We start from the raw sequence: 25,891 nt of genomic DNA, 5'->3' as shown, positions 1-25,891 counted from the left end.
ACAAAAACTTGTTCTTTCCCATCTTCCGATTCTTAGAGTCATGTCTGGGAACTAGGATGGGGGGAGTGAGGCACTCGCCCCGGGCACATCATTGAAAGAAGTGCCAAAAAGCCTTAATCGAGATAAATAATATTTTACGTGATATTTTAAAAAATTAATGTAAACAATCTATCGTTTTTAAACTATCAAAACTTTAAATGAAGGCAGGATCAGCATCACTGATTTTTCGCTTCATTTCACGCTCACATAAGACTGGACAGCGCACTGTTACTGATCGTAGCTGAACCTCCCGAAGTAGGACCTCCTGAAGTGAGGCCCAGGAATCTGTATTTTATTAGGCTTTCCAGGTGATTCTTACATGTGTTATAGTTAGAGAGAGACAGGAAAGATGACCTCAGTTAACACCTTCTTTGATAATATTCCGAAGACATAGTGACTGGTACAATAGGAGGATGTTTGCCTAAATGTTAAATGTCATTTTGCGTCAAGGGCGAGTAGACACACACACACAACATGCACACAAAATGACTGGTTGAGGGGAGGAGAACTTTTATTCTAAACACACCTTAGATTTGCCTCAAAGCAGAACATTGTAACAAGGCTCTAATGCAATAATTTATCTTTACATTGACCAATCAATCAATATTAATTTTTAATTTATTATTTTTTAGAGAAAATGGAAGGAAGGGAGAAAGAGAGGGAGAGAAACATGGATGCATGAAAGAAACATCAATTAGCTGCTTCTCACACTCCCAGAACCATGAACTGGCCCATAATCCAGGCCTGTGCCCTGACCGGGAATCGAACCGGTGACCCTTTGGTTTGTGGTACAACACCCAACCCACTGAGCCGTGCCAGTCAGAGCTCAATCACTATTATTGAGTGTCCAAAGTTCATATGGCACTGAAAGCCAAATAATGCAATCATGAAGATGTGGCAAGTCAGAGAGTTTAAATATAGACTTTCTACCTGGTGTACAACCAATATACCTGTGAGTGGATTTCAGTTCCAACCCAGTCTCTTGCTATCAGAGTCACACTTAATATTTTTATAGCCCTAGATCTACCAAATATCAAATTTATTCATATTTATGCATTGCCCTAATTCTGTGTTGTACCACCCAGACCTCCGTTGATGAGCTGAAGGATTAATTTCCTCCAGCTCTTGGGAATTTGTCATCTGATATCACTCAACTGTCAACTCCTTTGAGAACTGCTACAGCAGAAGGGACCCACCTTACCTGTGGTCAAATTCCCTGCCAGGAGCAGCCTGCATCCAATAACTGGCTAAGGCAGGGGTAAAAGGCTTTGTCCCTTCACCCCAATCCACAACAACCCAAAAGTGTATCCCAGCTGTAGAACTCCTAGGAGGATCAGCTGAAGCCTTCTCCTTCTTCTCAGTCCTGCTTACTTATCTTCCCCTACTGTTGCTGGTCCTGAGAACACTCCCCAACAAACTTCCTAAATGCAAATCTCCATCTGGGAATTTGCTTTCTGATGAACACAACCTACTTCACTTATGGAACTTCTCAACACTGCTAATTACAGGTTGAATACTTGACGTATGATGAAAGAAATATCACAAGGAAACAAAGATGATTCAGCCAGTAAGTTCTGCTAATCATTGACAATAAAATGATAGACAATCTTCACTGGAATGTCTATGATGACATCTCAATATTTTTTCAAGTCACACTTACAATGCCACCATACCCATATATTTATTCCAGAAAAGTCGTTAAGTCTTTACAAAGGCCTTATGAGTTTAAGATTCAAGAGACCAGAGAAGATTCTAAAACAGGTTTTATCTGAGTTGAGGGTCTTCAAACCCTATTCATGGTGGGCAGACCTACACTTAGCAACTTCTGCCCCCTCCATGTAATCTGATGGTCAAAGTAGGAGTTGGATAGTCACTGAGAAGCATAAACCACCCACTTATTCCAACTTGAACTAAGATTGAGTTGAGATGCACACAATTCAAGCAGGGTTTTGTTGTTGTTGTTTGTTTGTTGTTGTTGTTGTTGTTGTTTGCAGGGGCCTCTCTCTATAAGAAATTGTTGCCATGGTCATTTTTGTTCTTACTTGAAGGGCTGACAGGAGCCCAGAGGAGGTGACGGTGACACAGCGGAAGTGGGGTCTGGGTCAGAAGTAGGGCTCACCCAGCCTAGCACGCCACATGGCATAGGTAGGTGAGAGAACCTGAGTCGAAGCACTACAGCCGCAGTCAGAACAGCATCAGACATCAATTTAAGGGTGAGACAAGGAAGAAAATCAGAGAACAGGAAGCCAGGTTGGTCCTTGAGAATATAAGACACTGAGCAGAATCGGGTACCCGGCACAACTTAAGGCACGTGGTACAGAACCAAGCCTGTGAGTGGTAAACAGGTGCTGGGGCTTCCTCTCTCGGGTAGCCTGGCGCACACAGCAGGGATCAGTGCGACCTGGATAGTCCCTTTTCCCTGCACCCATCTCTTCAAAATCCCACCCACTAAAGATGACAGTGGGGACGGGCAGGTGGAGACTGTGATGGCAAAGAGAGGCTCACAAGTCCCCTTCAAGGTCTAACCCCAACCACACACGCACTCGCGCTTCACACACAGTTTGCCCCACAGGAGGAAGCAACAGCTCTCCCACACACCACATTCTAGGGCACCTTGTGATCACATAAAAGCCCCTCCTGTCACAGGTGGCCGTGGTGCGCCAGAGGACAAGTCGTGGGGGGAAAGCGCCATTCTCCTTCTGCTGACGAGGTGGAAGCGTCGGGACGGGAGCTCTCTGCAGGAAAACGCTGTTTCAGCCTGCGACTGGTGCTGACAGGATGAGAAAAATGGAAAGCTAAACATCACCCTCTTTCATATTGTCCCTGATGAGATCACAGCTGGAGAGGCAAGAGTGTGACTCACCCAGAACTTAAGGGTTGTGGCCACAGTTGGTGAGTTGGTTGTTGTTTCTGAACTGTCTTAGGTTAAGAAAGGTATTTTTAACTCCAATTAGCACACATGAGCCTCAAACATCACATCATGTGACTAAAACTTTTCAAGATAAAATTGCCCTTACTTTTCTTCCATTTAAAACTACCTCTATAGGCTGCATGGGAGTTTTAGAAAACGGAGCCATGTTTAGCCTGGGTAACAGACCCCAAACATGCCAGCCCCTGCCATAGTTCACTTCTTGTCATTCTGGGTTCCCAAAAAAGTGATCATGACTGCCCTAAGGTTTCCAAGGTCGGGGTAAATCCCCTTCCCAAGCAACAGCTACAAAGCAAATGCTGTGTCACACCCCACCTAAAGTAAAGCTAAAAGTAAACTCAAAAAGAAACATGTGCTAATGTGCTCTGTGGCCTTAAGCGACAGCTTTCCCCTCCCAGGGTCTCAGTGTGCTAATTTACTGGTCAATCCAGAAGCCTTCGATCTCTACCACCCAGCCCCCAAATTATCTGATGTACCAAACCCCGCCCTAAGCTACCTGGAGAGTTTACGATTCAGGAGCCTGGCTCCTCCCAGCTCTTCCTTCTCTTTTAATCCTTGATTAAATAGCTTCCCCTCTAATGGCTTTTGCAGGGGAAGCAGCTCCTTCCACATCCTGAGAGAAACTGCGCTCCCCAGCATGAGAGCCTCCCTGCTCCTGGTGGCCAGGGCGGCAAGCCTTCTCCTTGGCGTCCTGCTTCTGCTCTTCCCGCTGGACACAGGGGTGGTCGCTAAGGAGCTGAAGTTTGCGACACTGGTGAGTGGAATTCTCTCATTGCTTTTTCTCTTCAAACTGTGACCAGCGGGGTCTGAAAACCAAGTGCCTGGTTTCATTTTACCCTTGTGTTTTGGGAAGACCAAACTCAGAGAGTTGGGTAATCAAGTTTCACCAGTTCCTCATAGTGAAGCTTTAACGTGTCCTGACACAGAGGTGTTTGGTTTGGTTATTTTTGCCCTTGCCAATGTTGTTTATTTATCCCCTTTCTTTACAACTGCCTCGAATGAGATTCCTTTGGGCAGCCACTTGGTCCAGGAGAAGGAAGCCTCAGCTAGCGCTGTGTAGAACCGGGAGCTAAACTAGCAGTTTAATGATGATTAATTTGCCAACCAAAAAACAGTCATTTCACAATTATGTGGCCCCTCTGTTTCTCAGAAAACTGAAAAGGATATTTGTAAACAGTGTTTGAAGCGTAAAAATGAAACTAAACTCAAGAGTTCTAAGATGACTTCCTGATACATAGATTTGGTTGACCATTAAAAATCATCTTTTTTTTTCTCACCCATATGTGTGACTGGTGGGGGGCTGCCTCATGCATGATGTCAGGGGGAGAATTTATACTGTTGGCATTGTTTTAAAAATAGAGAGTTTGCAAAGTAAAGGGGATCTACAACTTTACATATCTCTTGGTTTCTGTTTGTGTGTTTGATTTTCTCCTATCTCTGTTTCTGTTTGATCTGTTTCACTTATTGTCTCGCTCTGCCCCTGCCCCTTCTCTTCTCTTTGATCTCTTTCTCTGCCTCCTATTTTTTATTTGATCATGAAAATATGCCAATAAATAAGTAGATTTTCTTTCTATAAGAGTACTCACAACTTCTTTTTATAATTATTATATGGTTAGAATTTACTGAAGAATTAAATGTGAAGTTCCTATTTTGTCAGCTTAGTCAGAACTTCTTTTCCTTCCACAAAAAAGTTTCATAACCATGTGTTTATGCAAATCATGATTCTTAGCCCAGTAAATCTTTACTAGGTCACAAGTCAACAATGAGAGACAACCAGGGAAATGCACCCTCGATTTATTTACAAGTGACTCACAAGCTGTCGGGCTTCTGTGCTGAAGAAGCTGTATAATATTGTGTGCCTTCCATGGGAAGTTAGGCTCCCAGTTAAACAGGGAAATCCAGGCCAGTTAGACTTTTAGTTCCTTGGTAAGTTAGACATGGGCTCGCTGCCACCATAGGCATTAAGCAAGTGTGGGGACTACAGTCCTGCCAACACTGCGATCCTGAGACAGGCGGGGGGAGTGGGAACCCTCCCCCAGCTGCTACAGTAAACTCTCAGTCAGTAGCGTGGGTTTGAGTCTTTCCCCCACGCTTTACTCCAGTCCAGGCTAACATCCCTTGACCACCAAACTCTTGTGGGTTTCCTTTCTTCCCCTCCACTCTTGGTTAACAGCTGTTTAGGAGTCCAAGTTCTCTAAGAAAAACCTTACAAAGGTAGTTCACTGGGAGCTAAAAAATTAACAATTATCACACATGACCAATGTTAGCAATTTTTCCTACCACAACCTCCTTCCATTAATAGTACATGAAGGGCAACATAATACACATGTCTTGGCTGATATACAACAATTTCTATCCAAGGACTAAGTCAGATATCCCTTTCTTATTTCTATTGATTATAGCAAATATTTGATTATGAAGGTTTTGATTATATGGCCAGGGAAATCTTTAGAAAATTATCAGGAGAACCAGACTAAAAGAAAGGTGCTTCTGATTACAGCAGTAATATTAATGACAATAGTCAATAGTTAATTGAGTGCTTACTAAGTGCCAGGCACTGTTTTGACAGTTTAATATAGATTACGTCATGTAACCCTCCCGGGGACCCTAAGAACACAGAATTCCCAGTCAAATTTGAATTTCGGATACAGCAATAATTTTTAGTGTTAGTACGTTCCACACAATAGTTGAGCATCCTGTTTTTCTGTTTGCTAAATCCAGCAACCACTCTATTAGGTTTTTGTAAAAGCTTCATTATCCCTATTTTATAGGTGGAAAAAAATGAGGCCCAAAGAGGTTAAGCAACTTGCCCATCGTCGGTCACACTGCCAAGATTTGAACCCAGGCCGTGTGATCCCAGAGACCACACCCCTAATGACTGTTGTATGCATAAAGTCCAGTGTACGGAGCCAAGAGCTCCCCTTGAAGATTCAGAGTGTCGGCTTGACCGCTAGTCAGGAGGTGGTTTTCTTGCTTTTCCTCTGTGATCCAAAAGAAATAAATCTCCCCCCCACCCACCCTTCTGCAAAGCTGTTCTTGGCAGAAAGCAAAAAAGTGTCCTTCTTTGGTTCTTGTTCTGTCTTATACACGAAATCACCACATGATCTTTTATAAACAGGTTCCCCAAGGTGTCTCCCATAGCATGCTAGTTTGACGTGTATTTAATAGCTGTTGCTTGGTAAAATGGGTTCCAACAGCAAGTCAGTTTTGGAAATTAAACCTGGTTTAAACTGTGTTCAAAGGTCTCTTAAATGCAGGACCCCTTGCATTCTTAAATATTCTAGTACGTACTGTGGCTTTCAAAGAAAAGATTTAGTAAATTGTATTTCCTAAATTTTGACTTCCAGAAAGTAGAAAACCGTTAGAGGATTGCTATTTTAAAATTTATATGGAGAGAATACATATGGTGAATCCCAACTTACCCATCAACTTGCTTCAGTAATTCTCACTCATGGCCAGTCCTGTCTCGATCCGTGTGCCCACACACTCCTACCGTCACCCCCACTTCCATATGCCAGCCACGACAGGGAGATCTCTTTGAAAGCATTCTTTCTCCCCCAAGGGAGGGAGAAACCACAAGTTCAGTTGGTCTCAGACACAGAGTAAAACTTTTCATTCCACTGAGGCTTTACAAACAAACATGGTGAGTCACACAGTAGAAGCTCTTCTCAGTCTTCATGGTGAACCTCACAAAAGCCTTAAGTCATAGAATATCCTCCGTAGAAATAGCCTCCAGATCTTAGGCCCATCATCTCCACACTGGGACGGGTAACTTCCACATTGTGGTTGGGAGAAATCAAGTGATGCTAAGCCATCACACGTGTTCAGGGACATCAGACCTTCCAGGGGCTGCCTCAACTCCTCCCGGAGAGTGAAAGGGGCCAGTTCCTTCTCAGGCTGGCAGCCCATTGCTGCTCCAAATTTTCTAGTGCTATGTGCTAACATAAAAGCTGAAAGCCGTACCTAGGGAAACATCAAACTTCATTCATTTAAATTCCAGCATCGGTTACCAGGTATGAGACCAGGGACAGGTCAGTTAATCCAGCTGAGTCTGAAGTTCCTCAAAGTTAAAGTTGGGGACAATGACCATAATTATGCTTCCAGCTTCACAGAGTTGCCTTTAGGTTGAAGGATGTGCTGTACATAGGACAGTGTGAACCATGGAACAGATGCCACTTCAAGTTATCCGTCTAGAACAGAAGATTTCCCACTTTGGGGATAAAATCTAGCCAATCCTTAATTATTCTTTTTTTAAAGAACTGTGGCAAAATACACAGAACATAAACGTTTTGTATCTTAACCGTTTTAAGTAGGCAGTTCAGTGGCGTTAGGTGTATCCACACGGCTGCCTTACCATCGCGGCCGTCTAACTACAGACGCTTCATCTGGCAAAACTGGAACTCGTGTCCATTAAACAGCAACTCCGCGTCCCCCCCGCCCCTCAGCCCCCGCAGCCGCCGCTCCACATTCTGACTATGATCTGACAACTCTGGACACCTCGTGTAAGTGAAGTCGTACAGGGTATGTCCTTCGGGAACTGACTTATTTCACGTAGCCTAATGTCCTCAAGGTTCTAGATAATCCTTTATTACTTTTGAGCTTGTAAATTTAGTAAAATACAAATTTTATTATTTTCAAGTTTATAAAATTAATAAACTCAGTTGAAGCACATCTGTAACTTGAAGCAAAGAGAACATAAAGTATGAGATAATCATGTAGACTAACTATTTCACTTGTTTGGACTCAAGTCTTCCCCACCTCTGAATTCGAGTGTATTTTCTCTTGGGGACGACACCCCTGAAGTGTTGTGCTTGAGGAGGAGGAAAGGGGGGGCAAGGGCGGAGGGAAGGTGCTGCCACAGTTCAGGAACAGCACAGTGGAGCCCCGAGTTGGGTCAGAAAGCAGTGGACTTGGAAAATAAAGGCAGAATCCCTGTGGGTTGAATGCAAATATCTGGAATAAACGGAAATCGAAGTGACCCTGAATTTTCTAATTTTGGTTGTTGGAAAGCTGATGCTATCGGGGAAATGGGGTACGTACAAGGCCTTAAGCATCATGCACCTGGAGGAACTGGAGCCAATCCAAGATGCATTCACTCATCCAAACAAGCAGTGTCCGTGTGTGTGTGTGTGTGTGCGGGATAAGGCAGTATCCCTGACAGTAAGGATTCTGCCTTCAGAGAGTTTATGGGGAGAGGAGACACCAGATACAAACACAATAAAAAAAAGAAAATATCAAGGATAAAACTAGAACCAGGGGATGAGAAAGAGATGAAGCAAGAATTACCTTATAACCGGTGGTCAAGGGAGGCCTCTCTGCAGAGGTTGCCTTTCAGGACAGACGTGAATTTAGAGACCAAGAGTGTGTGTGGGCTCGCTGAGGAGAGAAGCAGAAACAAGACGTCCAGGCTGGAACAGACTCAATGCATTTGATGGAGCAGCCGGAGGGCTCCCGGGCTAAGCCTGTTTAGTAAGGATGTAAGATCAGAACCCTGGGGTGGGCAGGGCCAGATCAGGTAGGACCTTGTGAGCCAGTGGAAGGACTTAGAATTTTATGCAAAGAGCCATAGGAAAAGGTCCTAGTTGGCCTTACAATATTCTGCCAAATACATTTTAGCGGCATGAGCAGATTCTGAGCGGTCAAGCAACTTATTCTGATTGACAGTTTTTTCAGAAGCACTTGACTGCTGCATGGAGAGAGGGACTGGGCATGGTGTCCCCCAGTCTACACGCCTCTGGGTCTCCACATCCCAATGCAACTCGACAAACCTGGTTAGCAGACTCCACGGAGCAGCAGTATTTATCGGGGTAGCATACCATGGTTCTTTAAAGAAAAAAGTTACCTGTGAGTTTAAAGGGCAAAATGAATGTGACGTGGTAGGGAAAGCAATGGGCTGGCAATCGGGAGAATTACAAGATCTGGACAGCTGAACCGATCGATCCCTTCCAGCCTCAGTTTCCCTATCTGTTCAGTGCCGCAGTAGCGTGACTTGTCCTCACAGAGGGATAGCAGGAGAAAGGACTGCACAAACCCGTGGAGGGTCGCACAGAGAGCGGGTTGTTACCATCTTGAATGTCTTCCTATAGTAATTACCACTCGTACTGCAAATAGACCCACTGCTAATAATACATTTTGAGTTTTCTAAAGGATTGATTGCCTAGAGTGTGATTGCTGGACTGAGAAGAGAAGGCATAGATTTGGCAAAGCCGCAGTTGAGAAGATTGCCCTGCCACAGACGGAAAGAGCACGTAGGCAGAGATGCCCCAGGGCCCCAGCTGAACTGGCGAAACTCCAGAAGCTCAAGAATGCCACCTGTGCGTGTGCATGCCTGTGCGCACACGCACACACACTCGGGTTTCCGGCACTGGAGTTGGAGGATACTTTATTAAGTGTTTCTGGGCAACACTCCTTCCAAAGAGTTCAGAGCATGTTAGGGCCACTCCCTCGGAAACCTTGAAAACCTGCTGGAGTGTAGGGGGCACAGTTACTCCTGGCCTGGAGACCGAGTCTGGAAGCGTGCCCGTGTCACGTGATTCTGTCTCAGCACTCTCCTCTTTTAAACACGTTCTCTAAGGAAAAACCTTTTGGCTTCTCTGTGCCACCCTGGAAGAAGAAGAGTTGTTTGGGGCCACATGTTAAACACATTGTGACACATAACCACATACCAAAAAATCCCATAATGTTTTGAGTAAATTTACAATTTTGTGCTGGCCCAAATTCATGTCATCCTGGGCTGCCTGCGGCCCGTGGGCTGCGGCTTGGACACCCCTGGAAGGGACCTCACTTGTTTTGCTCCCCCACGCCATTCTGTCGGTTAGCTACATAACCTCAGCTCTACTGTTTAAATAATGTTTGCAGTTTACATCAAGGGTGACACACCCACCACCCTTCCTCACACACAGCTTCCAACCTAAGGGGGAAAGAGCAGAGTTTATAAAAAGCCCCAAATCCCAGATCATGCACATTTAGCGATGCAATGCTGAGGGGTGTGTAGGACCACAGAGAAACGCACCTCTCACTCGAGGCTAAGAACGCCAGCGTTGGAGACACAGCCTGTCTCGGAAGCTCTTCTCTGCCATTCACTTGTTGTGTGACCTTGGGCAGGTCACTGAACTAAGGTCAATTTCCTCACTTGGGGAATGAAAATAATAGCTGCTTTATACAACCGATGAGAGGAATAAATGTGTAAAAAGCATGTAGCACAGTTTCTAGGAGGAAACAAGAGTTCAAAACATGTCAAGGCATTTTTGTGGTGATAGGCCGGTAGGAAATGTAAATCATCTCATCTGACTTTAACTCACTCAGTGGCTCTCAGCTGGGGGTGATTTTGCCCCCAAGGGACATTAGGCAGTGTCTGAAGACCTTTAAATTGTCGCTAGTGTGGAATGCTACTGGCATCTACTTGGCAAAGGCCAGGGTTGTAAAATGCTAAACATCCTACAGTGGACGGGACAGCCCCTCAGGAGGAATTGTCCAACCCAAAGGGCAACATCATTGAGGCTGAGAAACCCTGGGAGCTAAGCCTTGTGGGGTTTATAGTCTATTGAAACCATATGACAACTGGAGTCACCCGGATCTGGGGAAGTATTCTGCACATACTATTCTGGGATCTAAACGTCTGAACTGTTTGTTTCCACTCTGAAAAGAGAGAGAAGTGCTAAGGGTTGGCCTCAGTGATCTCTGCTCATGACCATGTCACGCTCGGTGCCTGATAACTGCAGGTTCTCATCAGAGAGTGTGCAGCCCTTCTTCCTGCCGGAAGATACCATTTACAACAGTAATTCCCTGCCCAACCAACGTGTTTTCTTGAGATCCACTGCACCCTTAGCCCTTGTTTTCTGCAGCCTCTTCTATTGAGCGATTTTGGGGTTAGGGAAGCAATTTTCAACCTTTTTGTCTCACAGCGCACAATAAATTACTAAAATTCAGCGGCACACGAAGAAATGTATTGGATTTCTTTTGCTGATCTGACAAAAAATAGATACTATTTTTTATTTATTCACACTGGACAGCTATTATTGTGTTGGTTGTTGTCATTTTTGGTGAGGTTTTTTTTTTTACCATTTAAGGAAAAAGAGGTCAGTGCTGCTAACCAAAGAGTCAGGTGTCATTGGTTTAGGGACCAAAAGGTCAGTTTCCTTCAGACACCAGAGACACAACCCAGGTCTCAGAATCTTCCCTCACTGTCCTGGAATCCCACCTCAAAGATGGCTAAAGTTTTGACACTGTTCCTAATTCAGTGTCTGATGAACTATTTTACAGAATTTCAGAAGAGCAGCCTCCTGGCTTTCTTTTCAATGGAGCATCTTAGTTAAGTAGTATACGTGAAAAGTGCAGGGAATCTCAGATAATGCAATTAAATGTGTTCACTGACATCAGTGTAAACTTCATCTTGTACTTCTTGCATATTTTTCTTCCTCTATGATTTGCTTATAAAATAACTTTGTATTTTATAAGCAAATAGAATATTTTATAAGCAAATGGGGACTTAGTATACAGCTCAGAGAATATAATCAAAGAGCCAAGGTTTCACAAGTTCAAGCCACTCTCCCCAAAGAATAAAGTGGGCAATCAAAATAGCGTGATACGTTTACATATCCAAAGCCTGCCCTTAAAGTACTGAGAATTCACTCTTCTCATCTCTCCACCCAATTCCTTTACCCCCAACCTCCTAAAAACTCACAAATCATTGGCTCACAGAGGTTGCAAATTCTTGTAGCATTTCATAGCCACTATTTTATTACATGCAAAAAATGAACGCCAGTATTACTGTAACTACAATTAGGGAAGGAATAATTCTCATCGGAGTCTGTCTGCAATAAAGTGATCTTGCTAAGCTTTGCGTTCCTTCTCGTCCTGCCCAAGGCACAAACCACTCTCCAGGTGTGGGTCGCCTGCCTCCTAATGGCTAATCATCGTGGTACTTTCACTACCTGGAACACAGGAGAAATGTTAGTGGTCTTAGAACAGTGGTTCTTAACCCAAGATTTGCCTGAGGAGGTTTTTAAAATTCTGATGCCCTGGCTGCACCCCAAACTAATTTAAACAAAATCACTAGGGCTGGGTCCATCCTCAGAATCTTTTTAACTTCCCAGGTGATTTTATGAGAAGCCAAAGCTGAGGACCAGTGGTTTAAAATACATCTATCATGAGGAGCAGAGGCAGAATACCTAAGTGAAATTTGTAACATTACTGTCTTAATCTGTTTTCAGGTTTTTAGGCACGGAGACCGAAGTCCCATTGTAACCTTCCCCAATGACCCCATTAAAGAATCCTCGTGGCCACAGGGATTCGGCCAACTCACTCAGGTTGGTTGGATTTTTAGGGAAATGAAACATTGTGGGGTTTGTAATCTAGTGAAACCACATAACTGCTTTAATTACTCAGATCTGGGAAAATACTTTGCACAATTACCTGGGATCTGAAAGTCTAAACGGTGTTTTGATTGTGGAGCAAGAGGAACTAATGGTTAGTTTCATTTCTCATCATGTCCAAGTCATCACACCCACCCAGAGATGTGCATGGGTAACAGGAGTTTAGAGATGCTGAAGAGAGCCAAAATCCAGCCCCTGAGTTTCTCAGACTCCACCTGAGAAAGCAGGAAATACTCTTGGAATCAATAAGCTGCATCAACAGTGGTGGGAAAACATTATTCCTCTGGAGGTACTGAGAGCATATTTGACTTCTTGTCAGCTGGATGTGTTGGGGTTGAGCCTTCCTTAGATGGTCACTTACACATAGGAAGCCCTACTTCCTATTGAGCACTACAGAGAAGCCGAACTGGGGAACAAAGGCAAATGCAGTGTCTGCTCCAGTGCCCCACCCCCTTCACGTGTAGAGTGATTGGCTCTTCTGTTTGGAGCCGTAAGACCAGGTGCATTGCTTCTGTCCAGACCAAAGCACTGTTTAAACAGGTTAAGAAAAAGTTGGAGAATCTTTAGAGTTGGATGTCTCCGGCACTAATGGGTCTTACTCTCTTGGTCAAACATTGGAATTATTTGAAGAGCTTTAAAAACTATCGATGTCTGCCTAGGAGATTCTTATTTAATTGGCCCGAAGTGTGGCCTGGATACTGGAGCTTTTAGAAGCTCCTCGGTTTCTCAGCTGACTAATGGCAGCCAAAGCTGAGAATTACTGCCCTAAATCAACTACAGTTTTTATAGAGAAGGAAACTCAGGGAGATTATTTGAGGCCAGCATCTTCTGGCTCTCAGGTCAGAGCTCTTCCCACCACAGCCTACCCAGCTTGTGACTTCCTGAGTAAGAGGTGTTACAACAATTCAGGGCTGCTTCTTAATGACTATGGATCTATATAGATTCCTGTTCCCTTGCTGTGCTTTTGCAGTAAGACCAAAATACTCTTCCCAATTGTGGGATCTGCATTCTTCCTCTGAGAGTTTCTCCACTAACCATCAGAATCTCCTAGAGCAGTGTTTCTCAAGCTTTCAAGTGCAAATGACTCATTTGGAGATCTTGTTACAAATGCAGATTCTAATGCAGCAGGTCTGGTATGGGACCTGGGATTCTGCATTTCTGACATACCTCCAGGTGATGCCATCAGTGCTGGTACTCGGACACCCTTGAAGTAGCAAGATTCTAGCGCTCAAAATTACCCTTGACCAGGTACATCCAGTGTACATAATGACAAGTGATGACTTTCTAGGTTAATGGCTTTCAAAGTGTGGTTCCCAGATGAGCAATATAACCATCACCTGGAAACTTAATATAACCGTGAAAGCTTTGGTCCCACCTACTAAATCGGAAACTCCAGGGTGGAAGCCTGAGAATTTTTGTTCGGTGAGTCCTCCTGGTGATTCTGTGCACGGTAAACTTTGAAAAAGCGCCGCTCTACAGATGTTGCCTATTTCCTCAAAGTCAGTTTTAAATTAGAACAACAATTAGACCCAAAGTACCTGCTTATTCAGCTCCCCAGGTCATTCAGGAAACTCACAAACCTCAAAGCACACATTCCTTTTCTACCTCCTTCCCCATTCTCGAGGGGTGGTGGTGATAGTGGTGGCCAGGAGTGACAAGCAAATGAGTGAGTGGGACCAAGCAGAGGCCACAGCGACCACATCCTCTTGAAATCCTGATGCTCTGGTGAAGCTCTAGATGAAAGACAGACTTGAGTGAAGTGTTTCTCAAAGCATGGTGCTCTACTACGTGGATCTGAATCATTCAGGGCACATTAAAATGCAGATTCCAGGGCTATAACCCAGGATTTAATGAGCAGGAATCTCTTGGGGAAATGCTGAGGGATCCACATTTCAACAAGCACCTCTAGATAAATTTTGCTTCTGATGCACAGTAATGCTTGAGGACCATTGAGCTAAAGCGATGCTTCTCAATGGTTACTGGCCATCAGACTCGTAAGGAGCTTGTTAAAATCAGATTCTTGAGCTCATCCCCAAAGCAGGTGGGGCCTGAGAACTCAGTTTCCAACATACTCCCACTTGATGCTAACACTGCTGATCCACAGAACACACTTTGTAACAGGCTCTAGTTTTTCAGGTACCACACGTGGATGAACTGTGCAAATAATAAAACATTGCACCCAGAGGTGGAAAGTGATCTTCAGATTCATCAAATCCAATCTCTTACCAGGTGGTTGAATTTCTTTTTCCACCGCCCCTGCCCCGCAAAGTGGTCAACCAAGCCTCTGAACACTCTGTCAACAAAGATGGCTATTGCGCGTTCTACCATACCAGAGGTGAATCGCTTATGGAAACCAGATCCATCACCAGCTCTCAACTTTGCAAGGCTCCATGTTAAGTGCTAATGAAGAAACAGAGTTTTCTCAGGGAGTCATGACTAAAAGTTACAGCTTTCTTTTCTCGTTTCGATTTACAAATGTGTTGTGATTGTGGAACTATTAAAGTACACCATTGTTCACACTACTCATTTGATGAGAGGTGAGATGCATAGATAAGATTCACAGAACTTAGTTTCAGTAAATTGTTGCCTTTATTCTTCCCCTAGGTGGGCATGGAGCAGCATTATGAACTCGGAGAGTACATAAGGAAAAGATATGGAAAATTCTTGAATGAGTCCTATAAACATCAACAGGCAAGTCGGGGAGCTCGAAGTGGGGGCCTTGTCCCTCTGAAGGAAGTTAACGTAATGTTGCACTTGTCCAACTGCTTTGCCTGTTTCCCCAGGAACTTAGACAAGTCAGATATCTCGTTTAGAAATGCCCTCCTCTTTATAGAAATAGTTTGTTCCCCCCAAAATATGAATAAGGGTAAGTTCAACGTTTTATGGACATCTATGGTACATATTTGAGCTTGGCAGGTTTTGGCAAGTAGCCATCACTAAATTGGTCCCTTGTCAAGTCAACTGTTGGCATCCTGGGTTGCTTTACAGCATGGCAAGCTCATAATTCTGTCTCTTCCGTGACAGAGTCTATAGTCATGGTGCTATCACAATGTCTGCTAATATTTTGGTGTGGGTATCCTGCCCTTTCTCAGATATTGGCTGCACAGGAAAAACCCACAGTTCCTCTCAGCTGGGGTCCGCTCTGCTTTTCCCACTTTAGATCTACGTTCGAAGCACGGACATTGACCGGACTTTGATGAGCGCTATGACAAACCTGGCAGCCCTGTTTCCCCCAGAGGGTATCAGCGTCTGGAATCCCAAACTACCCTGGCAGCCCATCCCTGTGCACACAGTCCCTGTTTCTGAAGATCAGGTCAGTAGTCTGGGAAAAACAGCAGATGCTCTTAGTCCTGGAAGGAGTAATGCAGGTTGCTCAGTACTTTTGGATTTGGGCATCTGGACTCTCCTTGGGCTGCGTGGTCTTAATTCTTTCCTAAATAAAGGTACGAAGGACAGTGCCGAACATAGGAAGCCTGAGGCAACAGAGAGTAGGAACAGAATTTCTCTTTGGATCTTTATTATCTATTTGGTGTTGCCATTCTTTCAACTTTCGGCAGATTGTCCCTGTCTGTCTACCCACACCCACACACATCACACACGGCTCCCAGTGTGCTGCCTTCAATTATTTTCATGGCCCACACAGAGTGCTTCTCCCTCTAAAATATCCTAAGACCTCTTTACCTACAAAATAACCCTAAAATCCTCATTTCTAGGTAGAAGAGAGAGAGAGAGTTGAATATATAATCGGTACCCAAAACTTTATACGTGTCCTTGAATTTACCCTTCATAACAACCTGGAATGGACAGTATCGTCTCTCTCCTTTGGTAGCCAGGGAAGTTAGTACGTAGACGATTTACCCAGGATGGACCCAGAGCCACACAACTGCTAAGCAGCACTCCTGGGACCGGGCAATTCCAGAGCAATGTCCTTCTCTGTAAACTAGTGGCTCTCAATCAAACTTAGCTGCGTGTTAGAATTACCAGACAATTTTCTTAAAATCCTGATGCCCAGGGCAGTCTTTATAACAAACCAGACTGTCTGTGGTTGGGACGAGGCATTAGCGTTTTTCAAACAATCTCCCTAGATGAGTCCAGTGGACAGCCGAGTCTGAGGGGCAGTAAGCACTGTGAAGCAAGCTGCTTAGAGAAAAATCCCCCAATTTATTTACACTGGTTGGGACTGACCAAGAACTCTTTAACCTCTTCAGAGGGATTGCTATTTTTTAATAGTAACAAATAAATCTACTCCCCCAGGTGTAGAATTTAAGACTATATGGTCTGTGAACCAGAGGGTCTCTGGTTCGATTCCCAGTCAGGGCACATGCCTGGGTTGCAGGCCAGGCCCCCAGTGGGGGGCACATGAGAGGCAACCACACATTGACCTTTCTCTCTCTTTCTTTCTCCTTCCCTTCCCCTCTCTCCAGAAATAAAATCTTTTTAAAAACTATTAATCAAAAAAAAATTTAAGACTATATAAAGGAAATAGTTGGGGGCAAGGAATCCTTCTAATCCCCCTGCCGCATTAACAGCATGGCCATCTCACCTCTCTATGGCCATCGCTTACCACGACCACTGGACCCAGATGCTTGCTCAGTGGCCTCTCGGGTAGTTACTATTTGCCCTGCAGGTGCTCCTAGAAATTTGACCTAATTGCTTTATCTTGTGACTTAAAACTTTTCCCCAAATGCTTTGTAGAAACAACTCAACACTGTCTACCTCAGTCTAGGTTAATATGCTCCAACCGGTTTTTCTAGTGTTTCCTAAGAGGACAGGATTATATATGTATGCATCTTTCCATCACATAATTAGGAGTGAAGTATTATGATTATTGGTGTTCTCAAGAGTTTGTGAATATATTCTTCCAAAAAGGAAAAAAGTCACTTTTTGCTGCCTTTTCCACTTAGATAAAGACTGGAGAGAGCACCGACTTTAACTAAAGTAGGCCAAGGTAGCTGTCACACCCTTAATCCTGAAAGATAGTAAGTGGGTTAAATAATAAAGAGAATACAGGTGCTGTTAGAAGAGGACAATGGGAAGAGTGTGGGAGAGTAAGAGAGAAACAAGTAAGATTACCTACCTAGAGCTTCCAGCCACCTACTTACTATGGTGAAAACAATTCTCACATCAGCTAAGAAATCAAACAAAATCAATCAACACAAAGTTATTCCCAGAGCCGTGCTATGTGCTATGGAGAAATATAAGAGAAATAGGAAGCCAGGTTTCTTTGTTAATTTACAATCCATTTAATGAAAAATGTTTCATATGTGTGGAAGGTGTAGAATATAAGATGGTGGGCAGTGATTTCAAATACATGCTGTATGTGCTGAAGGAATCCAGGAATGAGATGTACATGGAGCTACCAAAGGGCAGTCATTCAAGTCTCCAGGGAGAGAGTAAGAACTTGAACAAGACCTTGGAGGAGGGATAGCAAAGAAAGGAAGGCAGCCAGAAGGCATGGCAGAGAATGAATACACAGAACCCTAGCCCTTCTGAGTTCAGAGTTCATGTTTAGAAAGAATGAAACTATGTTGGATACAGATTAGAGAATCCAAATTTAATAGCCGGAAGGAATCATGAGGCTGAAAGGCAGCATCCAATAAAAGCCTCAAAGTTGGGAAAACCTAGGTTAGATAGCCAACTAATTCAGACACTTGACCTTGAGGAACCCTGCACCTCAGCTTCCTTTTCTGTAAAATGAGAACAGTATCCACCTAACTTCTTCATAGGGATTTGAGAAAAGAAGTTAGCTAAGAAATGGAATAGACTTTGGAAACTGCAAAATGCTGGGCAGATGTTTAGGTATTATTCCATACATTTTCATCCTGACTCTTTAATGTGAGGAATGAAGAAGCTGAAGTCTAGAAAGATTAAATAATTCATTAAAACCTAGACCTTTCCATGACCAGCTCTGTGCTTTTCTCCTCAACAACGTCTTTTCTCAACTAGGGAAAGTTTTGAAAGCCCTATAAGGAAATTTAGATGTAAAGCAGTCGATATAAAAGTTTACCTTCTTCAGAAGGTCAACTGTAATTGAAAAATACAATTAAATAATTTTTTTACAAGTATAACACCCACATGCTGAGTGGTGCTTCAAGGCATTTGTCTGGCAATGGCCAGGGAGGAAAGATACTTGAGCCTCTGAGAATAACTGTTGACGCGATTCGGCAATCAGGAAACGAGGGCCTGAAATGAGATGGTGTAGACGTTAGGGGAAGGAAAGAGAGGGCGAACAAGTGACACACAGAATCAAAAATGACAGGAAGCAGCTTAATTTTAAAAAATGTTTTCTCAATAACTAGTAATATACCTGGCCCTGTTCCAGGCATTGACAACACAGCAGTGAATAAATTAGTCAAGATCTTGGTTGTCCTCGAAGTCTTTATTTTACAGGAGCTAGATAATAAAAAAGTAGATAAATAAAACAATCTCAGACAGCAATGAGCTGCTCGAAGGGGGTAAAACAAGGCAACGTGGTGGAGGCTGGGGCGGCGCAGTCAGAAAGTCCAAATGGAAGTCAACAGGGGATCACCTCAAGCAAAAAACAGTCTGCAGAGACCCCAAGCCTGTGTGTTCAAGGGCCCCCGAGCTCCACAGGGCCGCTGGGGAGGGGCCAGTGAGGACAGCAATGGGAACCCAGGGTGGAGCAGACAGTAGGGGCCAACTGGGAGTTGGGGTTTTATCCCAAGTAGGATGGAAAGCCAATGAAGGTTCTGAACCACAGAACGGCATGACCCGAGTGGGGCTTGAAAAAAGATTACTGTTCTCAAAAATAAAATGAAAAGGGTTAGTGGAGCCGCTCCTGGAGAATGAAATGTGAAGGTAGAAAGAGTGGGCGCCCACCGACCAGGCAGGGCGCTCTCGCAGCAGTTGAAACACAGACTATGGAGGCTGGGCTGGGGAGGGCAAATGGAGGAAAACAAAAGGGATCTATTCTGGAAATGTTTTAAAAGCCAACAAGCAAAAGTGATGAGTTTCTGAAGCAGAACGATAAATGTTGCCATTGGCGGAAGTAGAGAGATCTCGAAGGGGAAATGGTTAAAAATGAAGAAGTTGAGTTCAGCTTTGTACACGTTAAATTTGAGGAAGAAGTAGTGATCGCCCCCAACGGCTGGGCTAGCCACAGATGGAAAGTAAGAGCAACAAAAGAAACCTGGGAGTCACCAACCCGTTAAAGCTACAAAAGGTTGTTGAATTTAAACTCATTTTAGCACGATAACTTTGCCCTTGTTATAGGTCTTTAAATATATTTTTCTATTGATTTAATATGTGCCCTTATTTTAGCAATCTGAGTTGACAGGAATTAAGTCAATGAATGGTTAATTGATCTCTCTAGATTCTTTCAAGAACCCATAATTCATTTCTCTGAATAGAGAAATAGAGTCAGGAAAAAAGACAACAAGATAATGCTTACTATTTCACACGGAAAACCAGGAAGTGTAAATATGTACCAACAGCACAGTCCTATTTAGGCAAATTCATTAAAAAAAATAAAAGGTTTTCAGTTCTGGGTTCATATCTTACTATTTAAGGCCTGCAGACCATTTATCTCTTGTCCCTCAATTTTAGAACTTGTGTGCATCTCAAAACACATTTGAATCTTTAATTAAGATCCCTGCGCATGTTTAAAACATGGCTGCAGCATCTTTGGCAAAGTTCTTCCGACTCATGAAGGCTTTCTGATTTGTCTTTCGTCCTCAGTTGCTATACCTGCCTTTCAGAAACTGCCCTCGTTTTCTCGAACTTCAGAGTGAAACCTTGAAATCGGAGGAATTCCAGAAGAGGCTGCGCCCTTACCAGGTTAAAACAGAGCGGTATTTGGTGGCGTGAGGGTGAGGGCCAAGACGGAGGAGGAAGCTGCAGCCTCTTAAAAATCTGGGCGGAACGAGTCTGAGGGTGGCTGGTTATGGCAGTGGGTTCGACTGTTTAGTGAAGGTCCGTCATCCCTGCGTGGTCCCCATCGCTGTGCCGAGGCCATGAGCCAGTAAAGAAGCCAGTCCCTTTGGGATCTTATTCCCGTGTCTCGGACCGGAGCTGGGTGACTGTGTGTCTGGCTCAGGATCCCTGCAAATCTAAAGTGGTCTGACTTCTTGTGGGGCCGAGGGTCAGGCTGTTGTCTCCACGCACAAAGGGTCATTTTGTTTCTGCTTTATGATTCTACTTGGTGAAGTACCTCTTTTCAAGACAATACAAAATGTAAATACGATACTTGGTACTTTTAAAAATAATATTTTGAATCTGTAATATATTTACACTGTTCAAAAATCAAATATATATATATAAAGGAAGACAGTGGAAAGTCCCTCAGTGACCCCACGGGTAATTGCTGGCAGTATTTTCTTATGCAGTCTTGCCATTTCTTTTTTCATATGCAAATAAATTTAAATATATTCTGGTGGTTTCCCCCTTTATTACGCAAAAGTGCTATACTATTTACAGTATTGGACAGCTGTTGTTGTTTTTTAATTTAACAAAATATCTTGGAAATAGTTCTCTATTTGTACATAGTTTTCTCACTTTTTTTTTTACTCCTGTGTATTTGAATTTATGGTCATACCAGAGTTTATTTAACCAGTCTCTACTGATGGAAATCTGCGTCATTTCCAGTCTTTTACTTTTATAGCCGCCTGGATAGCTTGTGCATATAAATAATTTCACAAGAACATCGGGAATAATATCCCAGAAGTAAAATTCTGGAGCAATTTAAACTATTATCAACTTACCCTCAAGACAAACATGCCAATCCCTACTCCTCTTGACAGTGCATGAAGAGGCGCTGTTTCTCCTCTGCCGTCTGTCAACCACATGCAGACAATGTTAGGGACACTTGTCTGTCTATTAAGTGAAAACTGGTATCACTAGAAATGTTTCCTCCAAAATCAGGGAGGAGACGAGGAAGCACAGTGTTACTGCGACATTCTGCTGCGGTCATTTTTTCTCTTACGACACGTGAACTCTGGGTATCTTCATCTAGGTTATTGCTATTTGTTTTATGAACTTATGCGTGGGTTAATACTGGCAAACTATTTCCTAGAAAATGTATCCATCAGACAGGATCTTCCAAAATGCTTCCCAGAAACTGCTGCCTGTTTCAGCAGGCAGATAGCTGAACAGTGGGTCTCTTCATCACGACCATCTAAGGGTAATAGAACCCAGAAAACTGTCTGCATCCCACACACATTTCATGCCAATAGCCGGAAACCAGGTCCTGTTTCCGCTGTGTTTTCTCGGGGGGCTTTGTTTGGCCTGGAGCATGCTTCCCCTTCGCACCTTGGCCAGTCATTCATACGTGAGTTATAGTTATAGTTATAGTTAACTATAGTTAACTATATAGTTATAGTTAACCTATTTCCACAAAGAATTTTGAGGCAGTGCACTCCAATCTGATTCCAGGACAAACCAGGAGCATGTGGCCATAAGCCAGCTGTCACTCACATTTTTAATGGAATAATGAGAAATGATCAATGAGTATTTGGGACATTCTTTGAGTTGGCATTATCTTAGCCGGTATTCCCGGCACCCTTTTCTGTAAAGAATAGCAGCACTTAACTGGGTCATCTGCAGGGAGCACTTGGCAGTGTCTGGGGACATTTGGGGTTGTCACAACTGCGGGACTAGGGATGATGCTGGTGCCAAGTGGGTAGGGGCCAGGGATACTGCTAAACATCCTGTAACACGTAGGGCAGCCCCCATAACAAAGAATTGTCCAGCCCAACACGTCAATGATTCTGACCTTGAGAAACCCTGATGTGGAAATCCGTTTCCCCTCTGTGTGTGTTTCAGGATTTTCTAGACACAGTGGCAAAACTCTCAGGATACCATNAACTATTGCCTAGAAAATGTATCCATCAGACAGGATCTTCCAAAATGCTTCCCAGAAACTGCTGCCTGTTTCAGCGGGCAGATAGCTGAACAGTGGGTCTCTTCATCACGACCATCTAAGGGTAATAGAACCCAGAGAACTGTCTGCATCCCACGCACATTTCATGCCGATAGCCGGAAACCAGGTCCTGTTTCCGCTGTGTTTTCTCGGGGGGCTTTGTTTGGCCTGGAGCACGCTTCCCCTTCGCACCTTGGCCAGTCATTCATACGTGAGTTATAGTTATAGTTATAGTTATAGTTAACTATAGTTAACTATATAGTTATAGTTAACCTACTTCCACAGAGAATTTTGAGGCAGTGCACTCCAATCTGATTCCAGGACAAACCAGGAGCATGTGGCCATAAGCCAGCTGTCACTCACATTTTTAATGGAATAATGAGAAATGATCAATGAGTATTTGTGACATTCTTTGAGTTGGCATTATCTTAGCCGGTATTCCCGGCACCCTTTTCTGTAAAGAATAGCAGCACTTAACGGGGTCATCTGCAGGGAGCACTTGGCAGTGTCTGGGGACATTTGGGGTTGTCACAACTGCGGGACTAGGGATGATGCTGGTGTCAAGTGGGTAGGGGCCAGGGATACTGCTAAACATCCTGTAACACGTAGGGCAGCCCCCATAACAAAGAATTGTCCAGCCCAACACGTCAATGATTCTGACCTTGAGAAACCCTGGTGTGGAAATCCGTTTCCCCTCTGTGTGTGTTTCAGGATTTTCTAGACACGGTGGCAAAACTCTCAGGATACCATGGCAAGGACCTTTTTGGAATTTGGAGTAGAGTCTACGACCCTTTACTTTGTGAGGTAAAAGAAAAAAGCATCAGCTAACGTGCAATCGGATTTTGACATATGCCTACTGTGAAAGAGATGAATGCATTTCCTTTCGCTTCTTTGCAGATGTATTACTTATACTTTCTTTGACGGTGCAACGTAACTCCAGGCTTCTTTATATTAACTTGAACATTCTGACTTCTTCTCACCGTTTTTTTTTTTGTTTTCACCCTTTAGAAAATTGCAAACAAAATTGCTTTTCTTCTATGCCTTGTCTCTCTTGGGAATGCTGGGCTCCTGTCAGGGATTTTAATGAAAAAACACAAAGTTATTGTACAGTAAAAAAAAAAGATTATCCAATTTCTAGATATAAGAACAAGCAAATCAACTTTAAACCAAGCTATTCAAAATGGTTTATTAGGAAAGGATCTCGTTCTCGCTGTATAACGCATACGAAATACCTTTTGTAGCTAGGTAAATGACTTTCAAGGGCACATGGTGTTTCTCACGCACCATGCTCCACCTACTGGCCGAAAGGGGTACTCTGCAGTCCTGGTTTCCGACCAGCTCACTGAATCCTGGGGCAAAATTCTGACCCCCCACGTGACTCCCACCGCTCCCGATTTTGAGGTCATTGTGTCTGGGGGTCAGCAATTACTTTCATAGTTCCACCTCAGTAGCAGTGACATACTTTGCCCCCCTCCATGTCAAAGTTTATTGACCCAAGTACACATTACTTCCTTAATATTGTTACTTTGTCATCATCTCTTTCAAGGAAGATTTGTTAGCCTATTATCAAAGACACTTCCATGGAGAAAAGAGCCCACATTTTGATTCCAGTCTTGATTTTTCTTTTCTTTCTTCCTTACTACTGTTTGATCTGAGCGATTCCACAATGTAGTCATGGTGTGTGGTTCTTTTTCACCTCTTCCTCTCTTGTTTACATACGTTTCATAGATCTCCATTTTCATTCTCTCTCTCTCCACTCCCCATAACCCCCATCTCCTGCCTTTGAAACGGGGACCATCTGAATTAACTTCACGGCAGGTCACAGACATGGGCACAAGGCCTCTACCTGCCCTGCTGTACGTGTGCGGTTAGGTCATCAATGCAACAAAGCTCACCAAGCACCTGCTGTGTGGGAGCGGCAGGTGGCCCTCGGGAGTCGGGGCCCTAGAAGCTGGTGGCAGTGGAGTACGCTATTGAAGGCTCTAGAAATATATGACCTTTCCCATTCGTCCTCCTAGGCCATGCGTTCACCTTTTAAGGAAATATCATCTAACCTTGTCAGCTTTACCTTCCCCCCCAGGTCAATAGGAAGATTTCTAAATCTTTCATAAAAGACTAAGGTACATTCCTGCTCGACCCCACCCTTACTCTGCAAAATATTAATCATCTTTTCACCCAGACTTAAGCCAAAAGCTATGGACATGGTAGGAAGGGGCAAATTCATTTCTGTGAATTCTTCTGAAAACCAATATCACGACTTTCCACAAAGTAGATTTTTCCTGGAAAGAAGTGGCAGGACAAGAAAGCCTGGACCCAGTAGTTCTTGTGGGGTGGAAGATGCTCAGAAGCCTACAAAGAGGGCAGTCAGAAACAAAAACGCATGCTTTCTTCCCTTTTCTTGGCTGCAGCGTGCCCACAATTTCACTTTGCCCTCCTGGGCCACAGAAGACACCATGACGAAGTTGAAGGAATTATCAGAATTGTCCCTCCTGTCCACCTATGGGATTCACAAACAGAAAGAGAAATCCCGACTGCAGGGGGGTAAGTACATATCGAACCACGAGTGCAGCCGTTGGATTTGTGTGGCATGATGAAGCTCTGAGTCCTACCAGTAACCACCAGGTGACCTTGGACAATCCACGTACCTGCTCTCGCACCAGTTTCCATCCTGCAAAATGGGGATAATAATAACATTTACTTTGTAGGTCGTAAGGATTCAAATGAACAAATGTTCAAAAGGGTTTAGAATAAATTCTACCTGGTACATAATACACTGGCAATAAACATTGTGTTATTATAATTATCAGTATTATCCACTCTGGCTTCTGGAAAATGAAAGCTTTGGGCNTATCAGAATTGTCCCTCCTGTCCACCTATGGGATTCACAAACAGAAAGAGAAATCCCGACTGCAGGGGGGTAAGTACACATCGAACCACGAGTGCAGCCGTTGGATTTGTGTGCCATGATGGAGCTCTGAGTCCTACCAGTAACCACCAGGTGACCTTGGACAATCCACGTACCTGCTCTCGCACCAGTTTCCATCATGCAAAATGGGGATAATCATAACATTTACTTTGTAGGTCGTAAGGATTCAAATGAACAAATATTCAAAAGGGTTTAGAATAAATTCTACCTGGTACATAATACACTGGCAATAAACATTGTGTTATTATAATTATCAGTATTATCCACTCTGGCTTCTGGAAAATGAAAGCTTTGGGCTAAAGGTCAATGATACTTATAATCCTCTTTAGATCATCAAAGAATCAAGGATTTGAATCTGAGCCCCATGAAAACCAGTAATGTCTGATGGCCTATGGCATGAATTATTCAAGTGGGCGTATGACCAAAGCAGCCTGTTTTCCTGAAACCCTTGATGGCAGCTATTGCGAAAGTTAATAAAACCTATTTTGCAGGCCAATTACACCCTGCAGGTTAATACTGTTGGCAATTGACAAGCTTGTGACTCAGCTTAAGTTTTCCACTGGTGTGGAAAAGTGTTTATTTCTCGGTGATGCCTCTTTTCAACTAGATGTGGCCCTTCGTAGCAGATGATGAATTCTATCATGATGAAGGCAGACCCAGGTGAGGGGATGCCAAGCCCTTATAATCGTGAGAGGCGGGTGGAAGAAAGAAGCCAGGGCCAGGATGGGGCTGAACACAGCCTCTCG

General features: G+C 43.7%; 1 protein-coding gene across 4 annotated transcripts in view; it reads left to right on the top strand.

Moving 5' to 3' along the window:
* The first annotated feature begins 3,402 nt into the window (after nt 1-3,402).
* The window catches only part of ACP3 (acid phosphatase 3), a 40,610-nt gene continuing 18,121 nt past the window's right edge, over nt 3,403-25,891 (top strand). For 2 of the 4 annotated variants that reach the window (XM_037061282.1, XM_037061283.1), the window contains exons 1-7: nt 3,411-3,722; nt 12,181-12,276; nt 14,947-15,033; nt 15,503-15,655; nt 20,041-20,139; nt 22,931-23,023; nt 24,628-24,760. In XM_037061282.1, the coding sequence (XP_036917177.1) occupies nt 3,606-3,722; nt 12,181-12,276; nt 14,947-15,033; nt 15,503-15,655; nt 20,041-20,139; nt 22,931-23,023; nt 24,628-24,760 (778 nt within the window). In that variant the 5' untranslated portion in view covers nt 3,411-3,605. Of the gene's footprint in view, nt 3,723-12,180; nt 12,277-14,946; nt 15,034-15,502; nt 15,656-20,040; nt 20,140-22,930; nt 23,024-24,627; nt 24,761-25,067; nt 25,137-25,891 lie in introns of all 4 variants that reach the window. The other 2 variants (XM_037061281.1, XM_037061280.1) reach the window with 2 other exon arrangements.

The sequence above is a fragment of the Sturnira hondurensis genome, unplaced genomic scaffold (genome assembly GCF_014824575.4).
Source record: "Sturnira hondurensis isolate 20B ecotype Veracruz unplaced genomic scaffold, ASM1482457v3 Scaffold0013299, whole genome shotgun sequence".
In the NCBI taxonomy this organism is placed as follows: domain Eukaryota; kingdom Metazoa; phylum Chordata; class Mammalia; order Chiroptera; family Phyllostomidae; genus Sturnira; species Sturnira hondurensis.
This window is presented reverse-complemented; position numbering and strand designations above follow the sequence as displayed.